At 46.0% G+C, this 27,827-nt stretch overlaps 1 protein-coding gene across 3 annotated transcripts in view; it reads right to left on the bottom strand.

The window, feature by feature from the left end:
- Positions 1-27,545, bottom strand: part of LOC136622626 (saxiphilin-like) — a 261,639-nt gene extending 234,094 nt beyond the window's left edge. For all 3 annotated transcript variants that reach the window (XM_066598113.1, XM_066598110.1, XM_066598111.1), the window contains exons 1-7: positions 27,415-27,545; positions 23,832-23,995; positions 23,365-23,470; positions 10,233-10,463; positions 8,421-8,639; positions 4,391-4,609; positions 1,336-1,551 (exon numbers count right to left, since the gene is read on the bottom strand). In XM_066598113.1, coding sequence (XP_066454210.1) covers positions 1,336-1,551; positions 4,391-4,609; positions 8,421-8,639; positions 10,233-10,463; positions 23,365-23,470; positions 23,832-23,995; positions 27,415-27,496 — 1,237 coding nt within the window. In that variant the 5' untranslated portion in view covers positions 27,497-27,545. The remainder of the gene's footprint in view (positions 1-1,335; positions 1,552-4,390; positions 4,610-8,420; positions 8,640-10,232; positions 10,464-23,364; positions 23,471-23,831; positions 23,996-27,414) is intronic.
- Positions 27,546-27,827: the final 282 nt, after the last annotated feature.

The following is a 27,827-nucleotide window of genomic DNA, read 5'->3' on the forward strand; positions in this document are numbered from 1 at the left end:
ATTAGCTTTTCCTATTTATGACATAATCAATGCCTGTGCCAAATTTCATGTTTCTACGACATCGGGAAGTGAGAGAATTAGTGGCAATGATGGAAATCGAACAATCTACGTGGGGGGGCGTAACTGTCGATGACGCTCGCACGTGCGCCATTTATCATAGCATAAATGTACTATGCCTATAATCTTCCCAGGAGTGTACTCAACAACTTCCCAAAGTTTCATGGCGATCGGATGAATGGTGTCGTAGCACATAAAGGACAAACAAACAAACAAACAGCCAGACAGACATTCAATTTTATATATATAGATTGCCGAATCTAGATAGACGAATATCGAGCTAAACAAATAACAAAACAAAGAATAAAGAGCAACAACAAAAAAAATAACACCTGGAATGTTGTAGAACAACCAGATGAGATAGTATTACTAGGGTTACACTAGAGAAGCTACTAGGAAACCTTTAGTCTGTAACTGCTATGCCAGCAGGGAGTACTAATGTACTTGATCAGGATACCACATATATCAGTGATGGCGAACCTTTTAGAGACCGAGTGCCCAAACTGCAATCCAAAACCCACATATTTATGGAAAAGTGCCAACATGTCAGGGGGCGGGGCTTATCACAATATATGATTTTTACCCCCTGTCGTTGTAAAAAGGACAGGGCCGCTTCAAAATAGACCGTGCAGATTTTGACTGCTTTTTGGATGCGGAAATACTGCAGAATGTCCTCAGCGGAAAATTCTGCAGCATTTTCGCATTCAAAAAGCAGTCAAAATCTGCACGGTCTATTTTAAAGTGGCCCTGCCCATTTCTGCTATATGTAAACATACCCCAGCAGGAATAGTGACACCCCCAGCGGTAACAGTGACCCCCCCCCCCCACAGCGGTCAGCGATAATAGCGACTCCCCACAGCGGCCCCAGTGATAATAGCGACTGCCCCCAACATGATAGCGACATCCCATAGCGGCCCCCAATAGTAATAGTGACACCCCACAGTGGCCCCCAGTAGTAATAGTGACACCCCACAGCGGCCCCTAGAGTAATAGTGACACCCCACAGTCTCCCCCAGAATAGTAGTGACACCCCACAGTGGCCCCCAGAATAATAGTGATATGTCGTATTGATGATCCGACGGCTCGGCGTGCGGATCATCCACAGTACAGATAAAAACACTACAGGACAGGTATGCGTTGTTGCTGGCTGGGCACAGGGTTGGATTCTGACCCACCAATGTGCACGTGGCCTAAGTAATAGTAGAAGAGATAGGCATACCCAGGCCAATATAGAGACTGAAGACACAACAAACACATATTGAATGTATGAATACAAACCTGCATCTTCACATGTTGGGGGCGCTTTGCCTGGTCCGGTTCTTGTACCGGCAATCTCTTCACCATCTGTGTTCACACACCAACATTGGCCGGTGCTGCCATGACACTGCTTTGGAATGTAGTCACCCTTTTCATCACATTTTGGCACAAATGCCCCTATTTTGGGTTTGTTTCCTCCAAGCAGACGCTGGCGATGCTTCAAGCAAGGGGTACTTTCTATTTAAATAAATCACAAGAAGGACTTTGAACTTACATTTCAAGCTGGATTGTATTCCCTATAAGCCTGAGGTACATGTATGTTATCATGTGAATGCTATATGTAGGAAATGTCTCCACAGTAATATAGGGCAGCAAAGCCGAACCTGAAGACCCCACAGTTCTTCATGTGCAGCAAATCAAGATATTTACTAATGAGAATGTCTCATGTATTTAATTTTAGTTTCATTAAAACAGTTATCCTACAAGTAAATTTTAGATTTCTCTATGAAATTATGCTAAACATAACATTTTTTTTAATTGGAATGATTTTCAAAGGGCCACTCAGCCTAAAACACATTTTTCCATCTCTGCCCTTTCACCTGATTGCCTGTTATACTCAGGATGTCTTCTATATATATTGTAGTCACTTCCATGCAGTGCAGCCTCCTATCTGTGACTTATCACCTTGATGTTGATATGTATGCCTGCTCACTTTCTCTATGCTCCGCTAACACTCCCATGATGCATCAGCACAGCATCACATGACCAGCTAGGGCCAGCATCATCTCTGCCTGCTGGGAGGACACTGCCATAACCGTCTGTATTTTATATTCACCTAAATAAATTACAGACATTAATTATACAGTTAGCAGGCTGAACTGTGACATCCTCCATTATAACTCTGTGGCAGGAGTCTCTTATTAACAGCAGTACCGTGACAGAAGTTTCTGTCCCCTCTATTAAGAGCTTGTGTAGTAGAGTCCATGTAATGTCATCACACAGGAATTATGCTGACTGCAAAACTGACTTCTTGAAAGAACATAAAGCCAAGTAATTCTCAGGTAGTCAGAATGAGATCACACGACCAACCTGAGGAGAAGGACTCCAGGAGTTTCAGATAGAAATTAAAAACTAACCAAGGTAATACTAGCTTATGTATACTGGGGGGCTAGTTACATAATGAACGGAAAAAAAATCAAAGTGACCCTTTAAAAATTGCTCTTTTGCTCACCTCTCAGAACATTCACCTCATATGCCCAGTGCATTCTCATTGCCTGTGGCCCAGTACCATCACTCGGATGTTCTTACACATCCGAAGGGTTTCCTGTAATTATGCAGACCAGCCAATAAGAATCAGCACTTGGTCACATTAGGTGGACATTCTGAAAAGGAATAGAAAGAACAGCAGAGGGCACCATAACAAGTATGTAACAGTGATGTAGACACAAGAACATTTCTTAAAAATGATTGCAATAGAAAAATTTGATTTTGCATGATTTAATAGAGGGATTACTTGTAATCATGAGATAACTCTTAAGCTTAAAGGATAATGCCCACAGCCATAAAAACGATGAAAAACAATTACAGGATGCTGGCAGCTGGATCCTCATCTATGACAGCTGTGGTAGGGAATTCTTTATCCCCCACAGGGATGAATTCCTTTGCTGCATCTGTCACAGATGTGGCAGGTGCAGCAGGGAAGTCTTTTTCCTCATGGGGATGAAGGAAACATCTGCCACATGCGGCAGATGTGTTCTTCATCCCTGCGGGGGACACGGCAGCGGCGGACAGGTAAGGTTTTTTTTTATTTTTCAAGGAAGAGCTTATATGTAAAGCTTTTCCCTGAAAAACAATTCCCTATGGTGCACGCATGTCCTATCTTTATAGGCACGCACCTGTAAAACACAGACATATGTACACACCATAGGGAATGCATTGATTCTAACAGAACAGTATTTTTCTGCGCGCGTATGAATGCACAAAAACACGCTCGTGTAAAGCCACCCTTAGATGGAGCTACTGACATGTTTTGAACAGCTGATAAGGGTTCATCAATTTATTCTGCTTGTGCCAAATTCTGACCCTCCTATCAACTTAGTGCAACACAAATTTGGATGCATTTGACCAGGTGACGTTTTTCCACTGCTCAGTAATCCAATTTTTGTCCACTGAAGTCTTGTTTTTCTATTTCTCTGAGGGCTCATGCTCACAGACGGATTATCGCCGCAGAATTCACAGCCAGATGCCCACCGTGGATTCTGCAGCAATGTCAGCCTATAGACGTGCTGTGTTAAAAGATTCTCAGATTGCAATTTTCCACTCGCGGGGGAGAATCGCAGCATGTTCTATTTTGTGCGGTAAATCACATGGACAGCTTCCATTGCAGTCCATATAAGCCGTCCGTCTCACAATATTCCGTGCAGTGGGCACTGTGGAGTATCGCGGGAATCCGCGTCATAGGCCAGCGCCGGCACATCATGCCCTGCACTGCGCATGCACGCTGGCTCGCCGGGCGGGACACTCGCAGTGGATCGGGATAAGTGAGTATAGGGTCTCCAACCGGGCCATGTGCATGAGGCCTAAGACAGCAATGGGACTGAAACTCGCCATCAGATGTTATAGCCCATCTGTGCTAAAGAACCAGCATTGTATTCGGCTGCAGTTTGCCTGGCAGCACTTCCTGATCATCAGTAGGATTCTTAACATCCTCCTCTAGCCCCTTGTTTCTCAGGATTCTGCCCATACCGTTGTATGAGAAAAACCTAGAAAGATGGCACTTTTTGAAATCCTGACCCTGGCTAGTTTAGCACCAATAACCAGGCCCCTCTGAAAGTCAGCTACTTTGCTTGATTTTCCCATTCAGATGGGTTCACACTGAAACTGATCCACAGAAAACTTGCTCACTTAATTTTATGCTACACTCGGGGGTCACATGTCTAATTTCCATACAAGGAAGCTACAATCGTGAATGGGCCGATGTCTCTAGTAGCCATTCAGTGTATATACAACAGTTGAAGTGCACTATGCATAAATCAGAAATGACCAATTATAAAATATACTGTGCATTGTGTCTTACTTTCTTCTTCACATGTTGGAGATGGTTGTCCCGGGGGAGTTTCTGTACCATTAATCTTCTGACCGTTCTTATTAACACACCAACAGTATCCGGTGCTGCCATGGCACTGCTTTGGGTTGTAGTTGCCTTTCTCATCACAATTGGGTACAAAGGCTCCTGGTAAGGGGTGCCCTCCTCCAAGGGCTTCTTGGCGTTCTTTCAGGCAGGGTAGATTCTTTGCTAAAAATGGATAGATAATAACCGACAGTAGTTTAGTCATATTATCTTCTCTGCTGATAATGTGGCTCTGCTGATTTTATAGTGTGACGCTTACCCATATTAAATAGGACTAGTAATTATTAGGAAATTATACTACCAGTGTTTCTGGTGGCGCCACACAGCTGTGCAACATGGTACTATTATGATCCACACACATGCACATCCACACACAGGCAGTTCATTCAGCAGGTGGGGATTTTAAATCCCCGGCTGCTGAATACTACAGAGAGCAGTTCAGGAGAACTGCCGGCCGGCCGCACTGAACTCCGTCTGCCGGGACAAGGTGAGTATATATTTTTTTATTTTTAGACATTTCTGGATGAATTGCAGGGAAGGGCTTATATATTTAAGCCCTTACCAAAAATTCATCCCATGCTCGCCGGCAGCCCATTGCTTTCAATGGAGCCGGCTGTATTGCCGGCTCCATTGAATTCAGTGGGCAAACATCATTCTTCTCTGCCACAGCTGTTACAGCTGTGGCAGAGGAGAATGATTTGTCTACTATATGTTCTCAATGGGGTTGGCGCTGCTGCCGCCGGCCCCATTGAGCGCATATAGAGAAGAGAACAGGAATCGCAGATCGCAGATAGGTGCGATCTGCGATTTCTGTTCTATAATTTATCGGACGAGTGCATAAAAAGCGCTCATGTGTCCGATACCATTGCAAAGCAATGGTTTTATAAAATCGCCGGACGCATGCGCATGCGCAAATCGCGCGAAAAACCACCCGTCTGACTAAGCCCTGATTCCCACACATCACACACACACACACACACACAGCTTGGTACATCCATGTTGATTTCTAGACATCACCAGCTCAGCAGACTCTTGGATACAGTGATCAGCCCCATGTCATGTGATCACTGACTCCACCCACACCGGTGATCACATGATGGTGACATCATCAGAGGTGGCTGGTGGCTGCTGTCAGCTTATCCAGTATACAGTACTTTCTACCAAACTGCACAATGGCTCCTCCCACAGGAGTGACATCACCACAGGTCCTTCCACCCATCGGTTCTTTTTTACTGAATTACACTGTGGCTCCTCCCACAGCAGTGACGTCATCACAGATCCTTCAGCCGACCGGATCTCTGCGGTGGAGGTAGGTCGGTGTCTTCTATCAGGACCGCTGAGTTGTGTCCGAGATAATAATGGCTTAGTTGTATTCTCATTTTCTTTTTCATTTTTCCTCATTTTTCTCTTTTTCATTTTTCCAAGGGCCCTGTGTTGTTCTGTCGGTCAGGCTCTGCATTTTATATATGTTGTAGGACCTGCGATGATGTCACCAGGGGCGGAGCATCATAAGCACCCACACACAAACATACATACTCACGGTCAAGTGGTCGTTAGTAGTTTGATTATGATTGAGAACTGTTGTCATCTATTGAATTCTAGATCTCACAACAGCACTACACTAGGTGCACTAATGTGCAATCTCATTTGTATTGTTCGTGTACTGAGATGTTCTAACCTAGAAACAATGCTTTGTATAGAATCCAACACAAAACACACTCCGCACGAAGGTGGAGGCATATGGAGGGACTGTAGAGGGGTCCCGGTGAGAATTCTTTCAAAGCAGTTACATACAACCAGTGATGTACAAAGAAGAGATAAGATCCCATAGCAAAGATGAATATAGATGCGCCCTTTTGATGCTGAGTTTTGACTTCCAGGACAGATGGACATGGTGTTTATTTTCCCCCTCCGCAGTGTGTTCATAACCTTTTGAAAAATTTCCCTCCACCCTGTTTGCTAGCAACAAAGATCCTCTGGAGCAGAGAGTCCAATGCAAGTTCTCATAAAAGGGAATGGTGCCTGCTAATGCTGAACCATCTCTCTACAAAGACCCCATAGCAGCCGCACAATCTATCTCTTTGGTGTATATGTCCTTGCATGTAACTACTGTATAAAGCCAATGCGTTTCACTGTAGTCTATAACTGTGACACTATATGGAATTAATATGGTATAAGTTATGGGAATTAAATTACTGGAGATAGGTCATTGATCCAGGGATTAATTATCATACCCATATTTGGAGCTGGAAGGGACTGGTGTGTCCCCCACACCACCACCACTGTGCCCCAAGCTGATGAAAATTGTCTTCTCCCTTTATGGAGGTTGTTATGACTTCCTCTGGATCAACACTACAGGATAATGGGGTGAAGTAGTTAGACATGTTTTTGAAATCTTACTTTAATAAATCGTACCTGGTTGTGCTCTCGTGACTGTCTGTGAGGTCAGGTGCCGCCACCTTGACAGAGGTGGCACCAAAAGAACTTGTTGGGTGGTGTGTTGGCAGAGCACACAGACATCCAGACAAGTGAATATAATGTATTCTAGTTTGCGTGTATATATCCCTTTAACCTTTTCAGGATCAGAGATTTGTTTGTTTTTTCATTGCTATTTATCAACCCCAGTTTAAAAAAATCATAGTTTATTTTATTTTTCCATTGATTTGGCTGTATATGGGCTTGTTTTATACAAGATGATTTTTTTTAATAGCATCAATTAATGTGTCATATAATATATTGAAAAACTTTGAAATATTTCTAAGCCGCGTAAAGTGGAAAAAAACTGCAATTCCACCATTTTCTGAGGGTTAATTTTCCAGCATATATGGAGTGGTAAAAATGGCATGTTAACATTATTTTGAGGGTTTAATACAATTAGGGCGATACAAAATGTATACTATTTTTTCGTTGTGATACTTTAAAATAAATCTCTGTGATATAAGAAATAGATGCCTTTTTGGGGGGCAAGTAGTTAAAAAGTAGTTAAAGGGAGATAACTTGTTGTCCCTGGGTGTTTATGGCTAGAGTAGCTAGCACCAAACTTGATTGTGGTTGTGTGTTTGCTAGCAGGCTATTTCACTGGCATTATTGTGAGAAACGTTACATCTATTATGTGTTAAGCTGGCTACCCGTGTCTGCTGTTTCAGGCAGATGTGGGCATTGCTCTGCTCCTCCTGTGTGAATAGCTCTTAGCTGGGTACTTTTTATCAACACTGCTGGAGTTAATCCTCCTTAGTTCTCACAGCCCAGCTGCAGGGTAAAAGACTATTACCCTGCTATTTAAGTGAGCTGGGGATTCGCCTTCTTTGTCTGAGTGTTCGTTTGTGTTGTGTATCAGTCACCCAACATGGGTCTTTGTCTCTGTCTTTACTGTCTGCTCTTTGTTTTGGGCTCTTGTTTGTGTGCGTTTGTTCGTTGTCTACCTTTCTTTGTACCCATCCTGTCTCTGACTTTGTTGTCTGCTCTTTGTCTTGTACTCTTGTCTGTATTCATTTGTTCACTGACTTTGCACTAGTTTCTGTTCATAGGTTGGCCTGTTTCAGGGTGCTTTGCACCGGTGCCTCTGACTTCCAGGGTTCAGCTGCCAACCATTCTGGGACTACTCCAAGAGGTAGGAGCCTGCTTGGTCTCCTGCGATGAAGTCCAGATCCCTGTGTAGGGATTAAAGGGTGAATACCGGGGGGCCATCAGGATAACGCCCTTAGGAGTAGCCCAAAGTCAAACCGGTTGGTTTGCACAGTGGGTCCACACTTGCTGTTTGTAAAACTATGTTAGTCAGCCAATTCATTAGGGAAACAGCAAAATCAGTGGTTAAAAACTGAGTGTATCGTCTATGATGAACCAAAAGTTCAGCAACTTTCTCAACAAACAAGTGCAAAGAATAACATACAATAAGTAATGGTAGATCAGAAGGCATACTTAGCCCAATATAGAGATTGAGGGTGCAAAAACAAATATTGAATGGACTATTACAAACCTATGTATTCTTCACATTTTGTGGGAACTTTGTATGGTGCAGTTCTTGTTTCCTCTATTGTTTCACCATTTGGTTTCACACACCAACAGTGACCTTTGGTGCCATGACACTGACTTGGAACGTAGTTACCCTTTTCATCACATTCTGGCACATATGCCCCTATTTTGGGTTTATTTCCTCTAAGGGCACTGTGGCGATGCCTCAAGCAACGAGTACTTTCTATTTAAATAAAACACAAAGAACAAGCAGGAAGGATTTTAGACTGGTGACATAATAGAGGTGATTGCTCTGAACATACAAAGACCGGACTTAATTAAGATTTAAGTTTTAATACAAAAGTTGCAGTGCTTAAAAAAGATACCTAAAAAGTAAAATTAAAATGATGCACATACAAGGTAAAACAATTATAAAATAAAAAATACAGGACCTTTAGCTAATTAGATTGGCTGAGGCGCTCAGCCAATCAGACCCAGTGCTCGATGAACCAATCACAGCCATTCATTGAATGGCTGTAATTGGTTCATTGAGAGCAGGCTCTGATTGGCTAAGCGACTTGGGGCTCAGCCAATTAGAGGCAGTGCTTCCTGGAGGCAGGGATTCTCCATTTCCTGATTAGAAAAGATGCCTGAAAACAACTGCCGGCGATCGTGAGAAGACGTGGCGCTTCTTTGGTGATGTATGTGTTTTTTTTAATGCAACTAGGGTTTATTTTAGGGCTTTTACAGTGGGATTTCCTACTGCAAAAGTTGCATTGCATGAAAACCGCGTTTTCGTGCGATGCGATGAAACACATAGGAAGGGTCTATATGGAAACATGGGCAACAAAACATCGCAAAGCGCGGCTGTATAGAGCATACTGCAATTTTGTAGTCTTGCCATGTCGCAGGCTACAAAATATCGCTCATGTGGAAGAATGGGCTCTACATACATGCAATTTGTCGCACTGTCGCATTGCGGTGAAATTGTGCAAGAAAATCGCCCGCATGGAAACGGCCTTAAGCAGCGTGTATTTATTGCCATCATTGTGGTCTAGTGCTATTCACAAACGTACAGCAGTTGATGTGTAATATTCATATGACAAATATAACTAGTTACAAAATAAGGTCTCTTTCACATGAGTGCTGGGATTTTCGTCCGGCCACGTCATGGCCGCAGTGCATCCAAAAATCACATGAACAAAAGGCAGCCATGGCCAAGTCATTGCTGCATCTTCCGTTTTAGCACCCATTCAGATGGCCAGAGCTGTGGCGCATATACAGTGGAGCCCCGGGATACCATCGGGTGGGAGGAGAGTTTAGCGCTGCTAAACTCCCTCCCCCTTTCCTCCCCCTCTCCGCTCCTTGGCGGCTGTCTGTAATGGGAGGGGGCAGGATAGGGCGGGAGCTAGTGTGCTAAAATCCCACCTCCCTCCGCCCCTTGCTGGCTGCCAGCAATGGGAAGGGGCGGGACGGGAGCTTAGCACACTAGCTCTCACCCCTTCCCATTGCAGACAGCTGGCAAGGAGCAGAGAGGGGAAGGGAACTAAAATCCCTCCCACCTCCCTTTTCCAGCAGCTCCCATAGCCTTACATAGGAGTCCAGGGGACTGGCCACCGTATTCCAGCCAGAAGATAGTTCCAGAACTAACTTTTCCATCCGGCGTTAAAACGGCCGACCAGAATGCGCACCATATGCGCTATCTTTTCAAGTCGGCTATCTGAAGTGATGCATTGGAAATCAATGCATCAGATGGTCGCGTATATCGGCCAGCCATGAAAACGCAGCCAATATACGCTCATGTTAATAAGCCCTAAAACTGAGAACTATTTCTTACTTTGATCTTCACACGTAGGAGATTTTTGTGTCGGTGGAGTTCTTGTGCCATCAATCTCTTTACCATCTTCATTAACGCACCAACAGTAACCGGTGCTGCCATGACATTGCTTTGGACTATAATTGTCCCATTCATCACACTCGGGCACAAAAGCTCCTAAAAGGGGTTGTCCTCCTTTGGGTACATGCTGACGTTCTTTTTGACAGGGACTCAGATCTGCTAAATTGAGATCTAAAAAAAAAATCAAAGTTCTTTTAGAATGAAGCAAAATTTAGGCCAGGTGCCACATATTTAGGGCAATATATTTCTTAATACAGCATCTCCAAACAGGCATCTGTTCCTCGTAACCCTAACTCAAAGTTAGGTCCTGGCCAATGGCACGCCAGAGTATATAAATTTTGTAATACAAATGACTGAAGTGACCTACCAGTTGTGACAAGATCTTAGTGCAGAAACTAACTTCAGGACCCCTATCCTTGTGATTGTTGGATATCCTGTGTAGTGGCCCGAAAAACATATGTCTGGCCCCTCCATAATTGTCATACATGTAGTGTCTTCAGTGTGGATGCACTGTGCGAAGTGTCTTGTCTAGAGGTATGTGTATTGCACAGCTGCAGCATGTAAGAGGTTAATGCTGAAAATGGCTGGGATATGTCTGGAAAATGTAACAATTTGTCTTGTGACGTGATGTTACCCTATATATATGTTTGCAAGTAGTGAGTCAGACAGTCCATTTTCCTCTGAGTGCAGTCTATTCTGTTCTTCTGGGTGCCTTGAGAAAGAGAGAGTGCCAGACACATGGGGGTACCATCAACCCTCATGTTGTGAAGAGAATGAAAGCTGAGGAGAGGTATTCTGATGTTCGCAATTCCAGGATCCATGTTTAAAGCATGAATGCAGAAAGGAGTCGCCAGGCAGAACCCAAACTACTAATCTCAAGTGAGCGTCTGTGGAGTGTTGTGTCCCCCATCCGGTGTTCTCCTATATCTTGGAGTGTGAGTGTCCAGGAGTGGAGTCATACAGAAAGCTCAAGTGTATGCCCAGTTTCATCCCGTGTCCTCCCCCTGACTGTCTTATAAACTGTCTTCCTGCACTGGTGTTTGACGTTGTATTTTGTGCGAACAAGATGTAAAAGTTCCAGTCACTGTCTGTTCCCAGTGATTAACTTATCCAAAGTTAACAGTGTGTGCTAACCTCACTTACCAACAGGAAGGAAATTGTTGAGGAAGTAAGGGTGGCTGGGACCTTGGGAGGCAGTGTTCATGCTATTCTTGAATTTTGGATAAAAAGGGGAGGAAGACCTGAGAAAACTCAGACCTCAAGGTTCGATTTCAGAAAGGCAGATTTTAATGAACTCAGAAAGAGGCTAGGAAGAATCCAATGGCTGGATGTTCTTAAGGACAGATGTCCAAGAAGGTTGAAAAAATATTATGAAATGAGATTCTCAAAGCACAATTGTTAACAATCCCCAAAAGAAGAAGCATTTAAAGAGACCAGGATGGATGAACACAGAACTTGCACACATGTTAAAAATGAAGAAAAATGTTTATCAAATGGGAAGAGGGGGGAATATCTAAAGAAGAATATAATGTGGTCTGCCGAAACTGTAGAGCAGCTGTCAGAAAAGCTAAAGCTAATAATGAATTGAGGCTTGCAACAGAGACCAAAAGCAATAGAAAAAGGATTTTGGAGTATGTCAAAAGCAAAAGAAACGTCAAAGATGCTATCGGATGCTTACAAGATGAAAATGGTGAATTGGTTAAGAATGATGTTGAGAAGGCCGAACTTTTACATTTCTATTTTGTATCTGTTTTCTCTTAGAAAGTTGACACTGTCGACCATAACCTCCTTCTCACTATGCTCCGCTCTATTGGTCTAAAGTACACTGCTCTCTCCTGGTTCTCTTCCTACCTCTCTGACCGCTCTTTCAGTGTTTCCTTTGCGGGTTCTATCTCCGCTCCACTTCCTCTCACTGTTGGGGTACCCCAGGGCTCGGTCCTTGGTCCCCTTCTCTTCTCTATCTATACTGCCCCAATTGGACAAACCATCCACAAATTTGGCCTCCAATACCATCTCTACGCTGACGACACCCAACTATACACCTCCTCTCGTGAGATCTCTGGACCATTCCTCCAAAATATCACCGACTGTCTGTCCGCTGTCTCCAACACTATGTCCTCCCTTTTTCTCAAACTAAACCTCTCTAAAACTGACCTCCTTGACTTTCCACTTTCCAACCGACCTCCCCTAAACATCTGCATTCCAATGTCTGGCACCATCATAACTCCCAGACGGCATGCCCGATGCCTTGGTGTCACACTGGACTCTGACATTTCCTTTACCCCCCATATCCAATCTCTGGCCCAAACATGCCACATGCACCTCAGAAATATTGCTAAAATATGTCCGTTCCTAACCACGAACACGCTAAAGACACTCGTGGTCGCCCTCATCCACTCCCGGCTTGACTACTGCAACTCGCTACTCATTGGCCTTCCCCGCATCGGACTCGCTCCACTCCAATCCATACTAAATGCAGCAGCTAGGCTCATTTTTCTATCCAGTCGTTACTCAGATGCCTCTGCATTATGCCAGTCGCTCCATTGGCTGCCCATTCACTGCAGAACTAAATTTAAACTCCGCTACCGCACTCACAAAGCTCTGCATGGCGCTGCGCCAGCATACATCGCCTCCCTCCTGTCAGTACACCACCCAGCCTGCTCACTCCGATCCTGTAACACACTCAGACTAAACACCCCTGTAATACGAACCTCACATGCTCACCTACAGGACTTCACCAGAGCAGCACCCATCCTCTGGATTGCTCTACCCCAAGTCATCCGGACAATTCCCGATGCACGAAATTTCAGACGTGCCTTAAAAACGCACCTCTTCAGGGAAGCATACCAAATCTCCTGACCTAGTCCCCTGTCCCTCCCTATGGTGCCCCACCCTGTTTGCCTTCTAATAATTGATCTGCACATGAAATTCCCTATTGCTTGGGTTCCCCATGCCTTGCCCCCCCCCCAACCCTGCACCTCCTGTACCTCCCTCAACCCATTTGTGTCAAACCCAATATACCTCACATTGTAATTGTTGTATTGTTTTGCATTTATCCATGCCTGAAAGCGCTGCAAAATAAGTTGGCGCTATACAAATAAAGATTATTATTATTATTAGAAAGTAGATGGAACATCAACTGATTTTACTTGTGCTATTGGGGGAATAAAAGAATGCAGGCTATCTATAAGCTGAGAGATCAATAAAATGCAGAAAATAAACCAGCGCTCCAGTGTTTGGAAGATAACAGTCAGGAAATGCAGCTGTTTGTATTTGGAATTAGTTCTATGAGTATTACTTACTTCACAGGGATGCTTATTGAAAAGCGATGTATAAAGAAATCTTTTATTTGCGACGCGTTTCGGCCGCAAGCTTGAAAAAGGCCGATATTACTGCCGAAACGCGGCGTAAATAAAAGATTTCTTTATACATCGTTTGAATTCTGCCTGCTATCTCGGATCCAGGGCTGCTTTTCAATAAGCACCCCTGTGAAGTAATACTCATTATAGAACTAAATCCAAATACAAACAGCTGCATTTCCTGACTGTTATCTTCCAAACACTGGAGCGCTGGTTTATTTTCTGCATTTTATTGGTTTGTTTCCTATCCCGTGGTGTTTTTTTCATCTCTGGGATCAACTATGACGCTCTCCTCAAGATGTCCTTAGTGACCGGTGTAAGGAAGCTCCATCCATATTGTGGATTGATACGCTATCCTGGATTTTGACGCATCGGAGCCCATCCAACGGGGTGAGTTATCTCTCTACAGCACCCTATATTACATATAATTTTCATTTTTCATTTCATTTTCCTTCTACTCTCTATCCACTTCGTGGAGCGCTACCCACTATATTTTCTTTTTATAAGCTGAGAGATGTGAGGGAAGACTTAGCTAACTTAAATAAATTCAAGTCTCAAGGTCCAGATGAGTTACATCGTAGGATACTAAAGGAAGCAGCGGAGGCAATTGCTGAGCCACTTGCCATAATCTTTGAAAATTCCTGGAGAGCAGGAGAAGTCCCAGAAGATTGGAAAAGGGCAAATATTGTCCCTAGTTTCAAAAAAGGAAAGCAGGTAGATCCAGGAAACTACAGGCCTGTGAGTCTAACGTCTATACTGGGAATTATTTTTGAACAAATTATTAAGCAGCATGTATGCAAGTACTTGGATAAAAATGGAGTAACTACCCAGAGCCAGCAAGACAAGTCATACCAGATGAATCTAATTTCCTTCTGTGACAGAATCACCAACTGAGTTGATCAAGGAAATGTGGTAGATATAGTATATCTTGACTTTAGTAAAGCATTTTTGGCAATGTATCTCATACCATACTTATTGAAAAAATGACCAAATATGGGATTGACAAGGCAACTGTTAGGTGGATTCACAACTGGCTGATTGATCGTACTCAAAGAGTGGTCATAAATGGCTGCAAATCCAAGTGGAAGAATGTATCAAGTGGGGTACCACAAGGCTCTCTCCTGTGCCCAATGTTGTTCAACATTTTTATAAATGATCTGGAGGAGGGAATTGATGGGAAACTGATCAAATTTGCCGACAACACAAAGCAAGGAGGGATAGCTAACACTAGGGAAGAGAGAAAGAGTATTTAAAAAGATCTAGAAAAGCTTGAACAATGGGCAGTGACTAACAGAATGGTATTTAATAGAGATGAGCGAGCACCAAAATGCTCCGGTGCTCGTTACTCGAGTCGAACTTCCCACGATGCTCGAGGGTTCATTTCGAGTAACGAACCCCATTGAAGTCAATGGGCGACCCGAGCATTTTTGTATGGGACCTATGCTCCGCTAAGGTTTTCATTTGTGAAAATCTGGGAAATTCAAGAAAGTGATGGGAACGACACAGAAACGGATAGGGCAGGCGAGGGGCTACATGTTGGGCTGCATCTCAAGTTCCCAGGTCCCACTATTAAGCCACAATAGCAGCAAGAGTGGGCCCCCCCCCAACAATTTTTACTTCTGAAAAACCCTCATTAGCAAGGCATACCTTAGCTAAGCACCACACTACCTCTAACAAAGCCCAATCACTGCCTGCATGACACTCCGCTGCCACTTCTCCTGGGTAACATGCTGCCCAACCGCCCATTTCAGTAATAGTAGCAGTCAAGACAGGCCCCAGTTACAATTCCAAAGCAGCAGTATAGGGGGAGCACAGTATTAGTTCCATTTCAGTAATAGTAGCAGTCTAGACAGGCCCCAGTAACATATCACTAGCAGCAGTATAGGGGGAGCACAGTATTAGTTCCATTTGAGTAGTAGTAGCAGTCTAGACAGGCCCCAGTAACATATCACTAGCAGCAGTATAGGGAGAGCACAGTATTAGTTCCATTTCAGTAATAGTAGCAGTCAAGACAGACCACAGTAACATTCCTGTTGCAGCAGTTTAGGGAGATAACAGTCTCTTTCACAATTCAGTATTGCAGTATAGACAAGGCCCCAGTTACATTTATGTAGCAAAGGTGTAGGCCAACCCCACACACCTTGCTCTAGCATGAGTGCAGGCGAGGCCCATAAAAATTACTAGGATTACACTGTAGGCGAGGGCCCAAAAAAATTGGTGTACCAACAGTACTAATGTACGTCAGAAAAATTGCCCATGCCCAACCAAGAGGACAGGTGAAACCCATTAATCGCTTTGGTTACTGTGGCTTAATTTGTAACTAGGCCTGGAGGCAGCCCAGTTAAAATAAAAATTGGTTATGGTGCAAGTTTCAACGCTTTAATGAAAATTGAAACGTATAAACATTGTTTACAAAAGTAATATGACTGAGCCTTGTGGGCCTAAGAAAAATTGCCCGTTCGGCGTGATCACGTGAGGTTTCGGGAGGAGGAGCAGGAGGAGGAGGATGAATATAATACACAGATTGATGAAGCTAAAAGGTCCCCATTTTTTATGGTGATAGAGAATGATGCTTCCATCCGCGGGTGCAGCCTACGTATTGTTTAGGTACCGCTGCTGTCCGCTGGTGGAGAAGAGAAGTCTGGGGAAATCCAGGCTTTGTTCATACTTATGAGTGTAAGCCTGTCGGCACTGTCAGTTGACTGGCGGGTACGCTTATCCGTGATGATTCCCCCAGCTGCACTAAACACCCTCTCTGACAAGACGCTATCCGCAGGGCAAGCAAGCACCTCCAGGGAATACAGCGTGAGTTCAGGCCACGTGTCCAGCTTCGACACCCAGTAGTTGTATGGAGCAGAGGCGTCACGGAGGACGGTCGTGCGATCGACTACGTACTCCCTCACCATCCTTTTACAGTGCTCCCTCCGACTCAGCCTTGACTGGGGAGCGGTGACACAGTCTTGCTGGGGAGCCATAAAGCTGGCAAAGGCCTTGGAGAGTGTTCCCCTGCCTGCGCTGTACATGCTGCCTGATCTCCGCGCCTCCCCTGCTACCTGGCCCTCGGAACTGCGCCTTCTGCCACTAGCGCTGTCGGATGGGAATTTTACCATCAGTTTGTCCATCAGGGTCCTGTGGTATAGCATCACTCTCGAACCCCTTTCCTCTTTAGGTATGAGAGTGGAAAGGTTCTCCTTATACCGTGGGTCGAGCAGTGTGTACACCCAGTAATCCGTAGTGGCCAGAATGCGTCTAACGCGAGGGTCACGAGAAAGGCATCCTGTACCTGTACGCAACACATGGCTGTCCTCACTAGGAAGATCACTTTCAGGATCCTCCTCCTCCTCCTCAGGCCATACACGCTGAAAGTATGACAGGCAAGCAGCATGGGTACCCTCAGCAGTGGGCCCAGCTGTCTCTTCCCCCTGCTCCTCCTCAGGCTCCTCCCCCTCCACCTCCTCTTCCTCCTCCTCAACGCGCTGAGATATAGACATGAGGGTGCTCTGACTATCCAGCGACATACTGTCTTCCCCCGCCTCCGTTTCCAAGCGCAAAGCGTCTGCCTTTATGCTTTGCAGGGAACTTCTCAAGAGGCATAGCAGAGCTATGGTGACGCTAATGATTGTAGCATCGCCGCTCACCATCTGCGTAGACTCCTCAAAGTTTCCAAGGACCTGGCAGATGGCTGCCAACCAGGCCCACTCTTCTGTAAAGATTTGAGGAGGCTGACTCCCACTACGCCGCCCATGTTGGAGTTGGTATTCCACTATAGCTCTACGCTGCTCATAGAGCCTGGCCAACATGTGGAGCGTAGAGTTCCACCATGTGGGCACGTCACACAGCAGTCGGTGCACTGGCAGATTAAACCGATGTTGCAGGGTCCGCAGGGTGGCAGCGTCCGTGTGGGACCCGGAGCACCTTTACGAGCAGGTCTGACAAGTGTGGGTAGCTTTTCAGAAAGCGCTGAACCACCAAATTAAAGACGTGGGCCAGGCATGGCACGTGCGTGAGGCTGCCGAGCTGCAGAGCCGCCACCTGGTTACGGCCGTTGTCACACACGACCATGCCCGGTTGGAGGCTCAGCGGTGAAAGCCAGCGGCCGGTCTGCTCTGTCAGACCCTGCAGCAGTTCGTGGGCCATGTGCCTCTTCTCTCCTAAGCTGAGTAGTTTCAGCACGGCCTGCTGACGCTTGCCCACCGCTGTGCTGCCACACCGCGCGACACTGACTGCTGGTTGCGTAGGAGGAGGAGGAGGGTGGTTTAGTGGAGGAAGCATACACCGCCGCAGATACCAGCACCGAGCTGGGGCCCGCAATTCTGGGGGTGGCTAGGACGTGAGCGGTCCCAGGCTCTGACTCGGTCCCAGCCTCCACTAAATTTACCCAATGTACCGTCAGGGAGATATAGTGGCCCTGCCCGCCTGTGCTTGTCCACATGTCCGTTGTTAAGTGGACCTTGCCAGTAACCGCGTTGGTGAGGGCGCGTACAATGTTGCGGGAGACGTGGTCGTGCAGGGCTGGGACGGCACATCGGGAAAAGTAGTGGCGACTGGGAACCGAGTAGCACGGGGCCGCCGTCGCCATCATGTTTTTGAAAGCCTCAGTTTCTACAAGGCTATACGGCAACATCTCCAGGCTGATCAATTTGGCTATGTGCACGTTTAACGCTTGCGCTCAAACAGTTGCGCTAGCGACGGCTGGACGCTGCGCTGACAGACATTGCTGGATGGGGCCGAGGACAGCGGAGGTGAGGGTGTGGGTGCAGGCCGGGAGACGGTCGTGCGTGTGAACTCAGAGGGGGGTTGAATCTCAGTGGCAGGTTGGGGCACAGGGGGAGAGGCAGTGGTGCAAACCGGAGGCGGTGAACGGCCTTCGTCCCACCTTGTGGGGTGCTTGGCCATCATATGCCTGCGCATGCTGGTGGTGGTGGCTCCCCGGCTGATCTTGGCGCGACAAACCTTGCATACCACAGTTCGTCGGTCATCTGCATTCTCAGTGAAAAACTGCCACACCTTTGAGCACCTCGGCCTCTGCAGGGTGGCATGGCATGAGGGGGCGCTTTGGAAACAGTTGGTGGATTATTCGGTCTGGCCCTGCCTCTACCCATGGCCACCGCACTGCCTCTTCCAACCTGCCCTGCTGCTGCCCTTGCCTCCCCCTCTGAAGACCTGTCCTCAGTAGGCTTAGCAAACCAGGTGGGGTCAGTCACCTCATCGTCCAGCTGCTCTTCCTCCAAATCCTCTGTGCGCTCCTCCCTCGGACTTACTGCCCTTACTACTACCTCACTGATAGACAACTGTGTCTCATCGTCATCGTCCTCCTCACCCACTGAAAGGTCTTGAGACAGTTGCCGGAAGTCCCCAGTCTCCTCACCCAGATCCCGGGAACTTTCCAAAGGTTGGGCATCGGTCATGAGAAACTCCTCAGGTGATAGAGGATTCATTTTTTCGCACTCAAGGCCGGGACCCGAGAACAGTTCCTGGGAGCCTGCCTGCTCTTCTGAATGTGTCATTTGCTGGGAGGGAGGAGGCTGGGAGAAGGGAGGAGCAGCAGCGAGAGGATTCAGGGATGCAGCAGTGGACGGTGTCGAAGACTGGGTGGTGACGGTGGATAGTTTGCTGGATGCACTTTCTGCCATGCACGACAGGACCTGCTCACGCTGCTCAGTTTCTAATAAAGGTCTACCGCGTGGACCCATTAATTGTGAGATGAATCTGGGGACCCCAGAAACGTGCCTTTCTCCTAATCCCACAGCAGTCGGCTGCGATACACCTGGACCAGGAGCTCGGCCTGTGCCCACACCCTGACTTGGGCCTCCGCGTCCTCGCCCGCGACCACGTCCACGTCCTCTAGGCCTACCCCTACCCCTCAGCATGGTGTATTACGAGTAGAGCAGAAACAGAATGCTGTAATTAAATGTGCCGCTTATTGGCCTGTGGTTGGAGGCTGACTTCGCTTATGGAACGCACAGCAGAGCCAGGAAACAATTATGCGCAAGCCTGTAGTCAGACCTAGGTGTGTATGACTGAGCTACTGGAATTCACAGCGAAGAACCAGTCAAGTGGCCAAAGGCCAGTGGTAGGCCTTAAAGGGGTTGTCCCGCGGCAGCAAGTGGGTCTATACACTTCTGTATGGCCATATTAATGCAATTTGTAATGTACATTGTGCATTAATTATGAGCCATACAGAAGTTATAAAAAGTTTTTCACTTACCTGCTCCGCTGCTGGCGTCCTCGTTCCCATGGTTGCCGTCTAATTTTCGCCGTCTAAAATGGTCGAATGGCCAAATTAGACGCGCTTGCGCAGTCCGGGTCTTCTGCTTTTCTGAATGGGGCTCCGTGTAGCTCCGTGTAGCTCCGCCCCGTCACGTGCCGATTCCAGCCAATCAGGAGGCTGGAATCGGCAATGGACCGCACAGAAGAGCTGTGGTCCACGGAGGAAGAAGATCCCGGCGGCCATCTTCAGCAGGTAAGTATAGAAGTCACCGGAGCGCGGGGATTCAGTAAGCGCTGAGCGTTTTTTTTTTTAAGTCCCTGCATCGGGGTTGTCTCGCGCCAAACGGGGGGGGGGGGGGGGTGAAAAAAAAAAAAAAACGTTTCGGCGCGGGACAACTTCTTTAAGTATTTTGCTTCAATTTTTTAAAATGGTGAGGTGAAAAACCAGACAGACCCTGTATGCAGCGTATATATGTATACTCTTTCCCTCTGGCGGGATGACGGCGATCATGTAGCGGACACAGCAGAGCCAGGAAACAATTATGCGCAAGCCTGCTGTAACGCTTAGCTGGGTAATAATGAGCGACTACTACCCCCAGCAGACACGCAATAAACTGTACACGGTCACAGGCTTAGCTGGGTAATAATGAGCGACTACTACCCCCAGCAGACACGCAGTAAACTGAAGACGGTCACAGGCAGCCCAAATTTAGTATTTTTTTCCAATTTTTGGGAAAAAGCCCACTGCCTATATAGCCTGTATATGGATTTCCCTGTTGGAGGATGACTGTGGTTATTGAAAGCACAGTGCAGCCAGAAAAAAGTATGCGCAAGGCTGGGTATTAATGAGCGACTACTACCCCCAGCAGACACGCAGTAAACTGTGGACGGTCACAGGCTTAGCTGGGTAATAATGAGCGACTACTACCCCCAGCACACACGCAGTAAACTGAAGACGGCCACAGGCAGCCAAAATATAGTATTTTTTTCCAATTTTTGGGAAAAAGCCCACGGCCTATATTGCCTGTATATGGATTTCCCTGTTGGAGGATGACTGTGGTTATTGAAAGCACAGTGCAGCCAGAAAACAATTATGCGCAAGCCTGCAGTAACACCTAGCTGGGTAATAGTGAGCGACTACTACCCCCAGCAGACACGCAGTAAACTGAACACGGTCACAGGCAGCCCAAAGATTTTTTTTTCCAATTTTTTTGAAAAAGCCCACTGCCTATAAAGCCAGTATATCTCTTTCCCTGTACCACTGTCCCTGCCTCACCAGTACTGCCCCTATACTCAGTAAAATGACTGCAGACTGAGGACGCTATGGTCTGCACGCCCGATGTACAAAAAAAAAAATGTGCAAAACTGCTAAAAGCAGCCTCAACAGTACTGCACACGGTCAGATGTGGCCCTAAGAAGGACCGTTGGGGTTCTTGAAGATGAAGATAACAGCCTAACACTCTCCCTATAGCAGTTACAGCAGGACGGCACTTTCCCTAATGTCTCTCAGCGTGCATCTGTGGCGAGCCGCGTCCGGCCCCAGTTTATATACTCGGGTGTCACCTGATCTCCCCAGCCACTCACTGCAGGAGGGTGGGATAGGGCTGGAACTTCACAGGAGGAAGTTGTAATGCCTTCCCTGTGTTTCTATTGGCCAGAAAATGGCGCAAACTTTTCTGGGAAGAAAATGGAAGTGACTCGAACACTGCGTGGTGCTCGTCTCGAGTAACGCGCATCTCGAGTACCCTAATACTCAAACGAGCATCAAGCTCGGACGAGTACGCTCGCTCATCTCTAGTATTTAACAAGGAAAAATGCAAAGTCCTACATCTGGGCAAGAAAAATGAAAAAGCACATACAGAATGGGAGAAATTGGGCTGAGCAGCACATGTGAAAAAGACTTGGATATACTAATAGATCATAGACTGAACATGAGTCAACAATGTGATGCAGCAGCCAAAAAGGCAAACACAATTCTGGGATGTATTAAAAGAAACATAGAGTCTAGATCACGGGAGGTAATTATTCCCCTCTACTCTTCTTTAGTCAGACCTCATCTGGAATACTGTGTCCAATGTTTAGCTTGCATAAAAGAAGGCTGAGAGAAGACTTAATAGCTGTCTACAAATATCTGAAGGGCTGTCACAGTGCAGAGGGATCAGCCCTAGTCTCATTTGCACAAGGAAAGACTAGAAGCAATGGGATAAAACTGAAAGGGAGGGGGCACAAATTAGATATTAGAAAAAACTTTCTGACAGCGAGGGTGATCAATGAGTGGAACAGGTTACCACGGGAGGTGGTGCGTTTTCCTTCAATGGAAGTGTTCAAACAAAAACTGGACAAATATCTGTCAGGGATGATTTAGTAAATCCTGCACTGAGCAGGGGGTTGGACCCAATAAGCTAGGAGGTCCCTTCCAACTCTACCATTTAATGATTCTATTCTCATTTGCACAAGGAAAGACCAGAAGCAATGGGATGACATTGAAAGGGAGACACAGATTAGATATTAGAAACAACTTTCTGACAGTGAGGGGGATCAATGAGTGGAACAGGTTACCACGGGAGGTGGTGAGTTCTCCTTCAATGGAAGTCTGGACAACTATCTGTCTGGGATGATTTAGTGAATCCTGCACTGAGCAGGGGGTTGGACCAGATGACCCTGGAGGTCCCTTTCAACTCTACCATTCTATGATTCTATGTGGACTCTAGTATTTCTACTGCCAGAGAATCAACAGTGTGAAGGAACGGTGGCGTCATGAGTGACAACTTCTTCAATCCACTGCACCCATATACAGTTAATCGCTGTATCAGCGTTGCCTGGAAGAGGCCTAGCGGTGTATTGGTCAAAGTTGCATGCGTCTCTCCAGCGAGGAGTTTGGTAGAGCCACCATGACAATTGCCATCCCTACCCTTCCAACTCCTCAGCGTGGGCCTTGTGTCTCGACCACTGCACCTGCAGCTAGGAAATAAGTTTAAAACTTGGGATAAGCCCTTTAACTTTGTTTTTTTTTTAAACTACTGTAATCATACTAAACTCCCATTCATATGCAGTCACTTCACATACTGTTAGGTTGATAATTTTGTATTACATAATGATTTCTATGGTCAAACATGTAGGAGTGTTGTATGCAGGTTAATTAAAGGGGTTGTCCAGTTGTAAACTACTGATGGCCTATCCATACAATAAGCCATCAATAGAAAATCAGTGGTAGTCTACCACCTGGGATCCCTGTGGATGAGCAGTTCAGCAGGCCAATGCTCTTGTGCACTGAGTTCAGTTCTTCGTGAAGAAGCTAATTCCATTCGCACTGCAGTGGCCAAGCTTGGTATTGCAGGCAATTTTCCCATTGAAGTGAATGGGAGCTTTGCGCGTAATACCAAGCCCGACCAGTGCAATGGGACTGGAGGTAGACCCTTGCTAATCTACTATTGATGGCCTAAGCTTGTTATTTCACAGTAAAGAAAAAATAATAACTCTAGTCACATGAGATTAGTGCTCACCTCTGTGATAATGACTTTCCACCATAATGGGCTTCAGATTAAAAGGATTTAATGAAGCTTTGTAAATATCTTCACCATCCAGAGAAATAGCATCTGCTTCTCCATCCTGAAAAACAATAGGCTAATCAATGTCATTTATTTTACTTTTATTAGAAGGTTCCCTCGACAATATGGTGATCACAACAATCACCAGCGATCAGCTCAATCTATGGGTGATTCCTGCAACAGATGCTCAATTTCCCTGCAGCGCCACTGCAGGATAAATTTAAAATTACACTGTCCCCAGAGCTGGAGATTCTCTTTGTAGCCTTTCTCTAATTTTCTAGTCTATATTTCCAGGTATGCTGGTTTCAGGTAACACTACAAGATATGATTGGGAGAGAAATCTACTTCATTGTTCAGCAGTTGAACCTGGTTCAAGCCACTACTTTATGAATGGCCATGGACTTCCATGAAGATGTACTCACACTGATAGCTTTCATGCAGTCCGAAGTGCTGGATTTTTTCACACATTTTAGGTGAATTTCATTGATGGTGCAAGAGTTTGCAAGATCATTGCACTTTTTGTCTTCAATATCTGATGTCACACACCAACGTACATTTCTCCCTTGGGGCGCTGTGTAGCTCAGCCCTGGAAAATTGTAGGTTAAGGAATAATCATAAAAGTAACATAAAATTCATAAAGAAAATTATCTTTATACCAGGGTTTGTTGGGAGGGGGTGTGGCCACCACAGACTGATGGATTTATGTATAATGTATGCTATAAACTGGCATAGATTATACCAGAAATGTACATCAGGTCCGACCTGGCGTACATTTTTGAGAAGGTGCATGGAGGTGTCAGGGATGTGTGTAATACCTGAAGTGGTGTTCGCCTTTTTGTGTATTTAGCACTCCATGTGCTTGGGGAAATTGTACTAAGACTGGCATTGGAAATACCACTCTTAATAATTTTCCCCCTATAATTTTTGCTGTTTGGGATAATAACTTAGCAGACTTGTCCCTACAATATGATGCATGTGGAACGTCTTAATAGAATGCCAGATGGAATGTAGAATAATACAGAACTATATTATTGCATTATACTGTATGAGTGATCAAATGATCATAAGTAGAGATGAGCGAGCATACTCGTCCGAGCTTGATACTCGTTCGAGTATTAGGGTGTTCGAGATGCTCGTTACTCGTAACGAGTACCACGCGATGTTCGAGTCACTTTCATTTTCTTCCCTGAGAAATTTGCTCGCTTTTCTGGCCAATAGAAAGACAGGGAAGGCACTACAACTTCCCCCTGCAACGTTCAAGCCCTATACCACCCCCCTGCAGTGAGTGGCTGGCGAGATTAGGTGTCACCCGAGTATTAAAATCTGCCGGCCCGCGGCTCGCCACAGATGCGTTCTCACTTAGCTGAGGGAAAGTGCTGTTGATGCCGGGGCTGCTATAGGGAGAGTGTTAGGAGTGATTTTAGGCTTCAAGGACCCCAACGATCCTTCTTCTCTATATGCGCTCAATGTGGCCGGCGGCAGCAGCGCCGACCCCATTGAGAACATATAGAAGACAAATCATTCTTCTCTGCCACAGCTGTAACAGCTGTGGCAGAGAAGAACGATGTTTGCCCATTGAATTCAATGGAGCCGGCAATACAGCTGACTCCATTGAAATCAATGGGCTGCCGACGATCGCGGGATGAATTGTCGGGAAGGGCTTAAATATATAAGCCCTTCCCTGCAATTCATCCAGAAAAGTGTTAAACTAAAAAATATATATATACTGACCTGCTACCGGCAGCCGGAGTTCCGCGGCCGTCCTGCAGTGGATGTGAAGGGGGTGTGAGTCAGACCTGCCCCCTGATTGGCTCAGCGCTGAGCCAATCAGAGGCAGGTCTCACTCACACCCATTCAGTGGGTGTGAAGGGGGTGTGAGTCAGACTTGCCCCCTGATTGGCTCAGCGCTGAGCCAATCAGGGGGCAGGTCTGACTCACACCCCCTTCACACCCACTGCAGGACAGCCGCGCGGAACTCCGGCTGCCGGGAGCAGGTCAGTATATATATATTTTTTAGTTTAACACTTTTCTGGATGAATTGCAGGGAAGGGCTTATATATTTAAGCCCTTCCCCACAATTCATCCCACACTCACCCGCAGCGCATTGCTTTCAATGGAGCGGGCTGTATTGCCGGCTCCATTGAATGCAATGCGCTGGACAGCTCCGCCCGATTTTCGGGCGATTTTCGGGCACTGGTCACGCGATTTGCGGATGCGCATCCGTCATGCGATCCGCAAATCGCGCGAAAAAAACCCCAGTCTGACTAAGGCCTTAGTCAGACGGGCGTTTTTCGCGCGATTTGTGCATGCGTCCGGCGAATTTTTATCGGACACATGAGCGCTTTTTATGCGCTCGTCCGATAAATTATAGAACAGAAATCGCAGATCGCACCTATCTGCGATCTGCGATTCCTGTTCTCTTCTCTATATGCGCTCAATGGGGCCGGCGGCAGCAGCGCCGACCCCATTGAGAACATATAGAAGAGAAATCATTCTTCTCTGCCACAGCTGTAACAGCTGTGGCAGAGAAGAACGATGTTAGCCCATTGAATTCAATGGAGTCGGCTGTATTGCTGGCTCCATTGAATTCAATGGGCTAACATCATTCTTCTCTGCTACAGCTGTTACTGCTGCGGCAGAGAAGAACGATCTTTATGCTGACAGTGCGGGGGGGGGGGGCCCACTCTTGCCGCTATTGTGGCTTAATAGTGGGACCTGTGAACTTGAGATGCAGCCCAACATGTAGCCCCTTGCCTGCCCTATCTGTTGCTGTGTCGTTCCCATCACTTTCTTGAATTGCCGCGATTTTCACAAATGAAAACCTTAGCGAGCATCAGCGATATACAAAAATGCTCGGGTCGCCCATTGACTTCAATGGGGTTCGTTACTCGAAACGAACCCTCGAGCATCGCGAAAAGTTCGTCCCGAGTAACGAGCACCCGAGCATTTTGGTGCTCGCTCATCTCTAATCATAAGTGTACGTCGCCTTTAGCAAATAAAAATAAAATTAAAAATAAAGTTTTTTTTAATTATTACAAGAATAAAAAATATTGCAAAGTTTTAAGAAAAAACCTTTTCCCAGTCAAATCAAAGATTAATTAAAAAAAATTGATATCACCATGTCATAAAAGTCCACTTATTAAAATATCACATTAATAATTCTGAATGACAAATAATGTGGGAAAGAAAATACAATGCCAGAATTGAGCTTTTTTTTTGCTCACCCCGACTCCTAGAAAAAAACTGAATAAAAAAAAAAATCGATCAAAAATACATATCTATCCCCTAAATGGTATCAATAAAAACTACCCTTTGAATCTCGGGTGATCAGCTGATCGAGCGCCCACTGTCAGCGCTGCAAATGCACAAGGGTGGAGCGTAAGTGTAGTGGCCGGCACTTGTAACTGCAGGCTGGGGTCTCCTTGAAATCAATGAGAGCTGCATCTGTGATTACAAGTGCCAGCCACTACACAGCTGTCAGATCAGAAGCTTCTGCTCATACTAGAGATGAGTGACTGACTACTCGGATGAAAAGATTCGGGGGGCGCCGGGGTTGCGTGGGGGGTTGCAGAGGGGAGTGGGGGGGGGGGGAGGAGAGAGAGAGCTCCCCCCTGTTCCCCACTGCTACCCCCTGCTCCAACACACCGCCCCCGACGCCCCCCGAATCTTTTCGTCCGAGTAGTCAGTTACTCGGAAAAAGCGGTGCACGAGTCCAAAAACACCCGAACCGAGTACGTTCGCTCATCTCTAGCTCCAACCCCTGTTTATTTGCAACACTGATAACATGCATCTGCTCAGCAGATTGTCCAGGTTCCCAAGCGGCACACCCCTCAGGATAGGTTATCAATAGTATTTTTCCCTAAAAAAACATTTTAAATTGGACATTATTATGTTGACTGCCACTTTAAATGTTTAGCATATTTAAAAGGTTTCAATCACAGTTGTTCTCTATGAATTAACAGAGCGCCATTGTGTGGGCATGTAGTAAACGATGTCTGAGCTTACCCAACAGGCAGAGACACAGTAACAATTGGAAAGCAGGAGTCATCCTTATTTCGTACTGGACACCATGTGAAGAATGTCCCATGAAGCACTGCAGCTTGCCTGTTAATGGCACCTGTATTTATAGAAGAACGGGGTGGCTAAGTGAGCGGATCAGTTGTATTATTTACAGAAATGTTTCCCAATAATTACTGTTCACCTCTTTATCAGTGACCGTTGTTCTTACACAGGTTTTTGGCACAGAGACACTTTTTTCATCTGTCTGGCAAAGTATAGCTCTTCTAGTTTGGAAGTTTAATTGCTAAACTATTATCCGTGGTGCAGCATTCAACTATTTTATATGGAAACAGTCTTCTCAACATGAAAGAATAAGATGTAGTGTACAGAAGTTCATGTTTGGAAGTTTCTGGAAGGTG

This window comes from Eleutherodactylus coqui, chromosome 1 (genome assembly GCF_035609145.1).
Source record: "Eleutherodactylus coqui strain aEleCoq1 chromosome 1, aEleCoq1.hap1, whole genome shotgun sequence".
In the NCBI taxonomy this organism is placed as follows: Eukaryota; Metazoa; Chordata; class Amphibia; order Anura; family Eleutherodactylidae; genus Eleutherodactylus; species Eleutherodactylus coqui.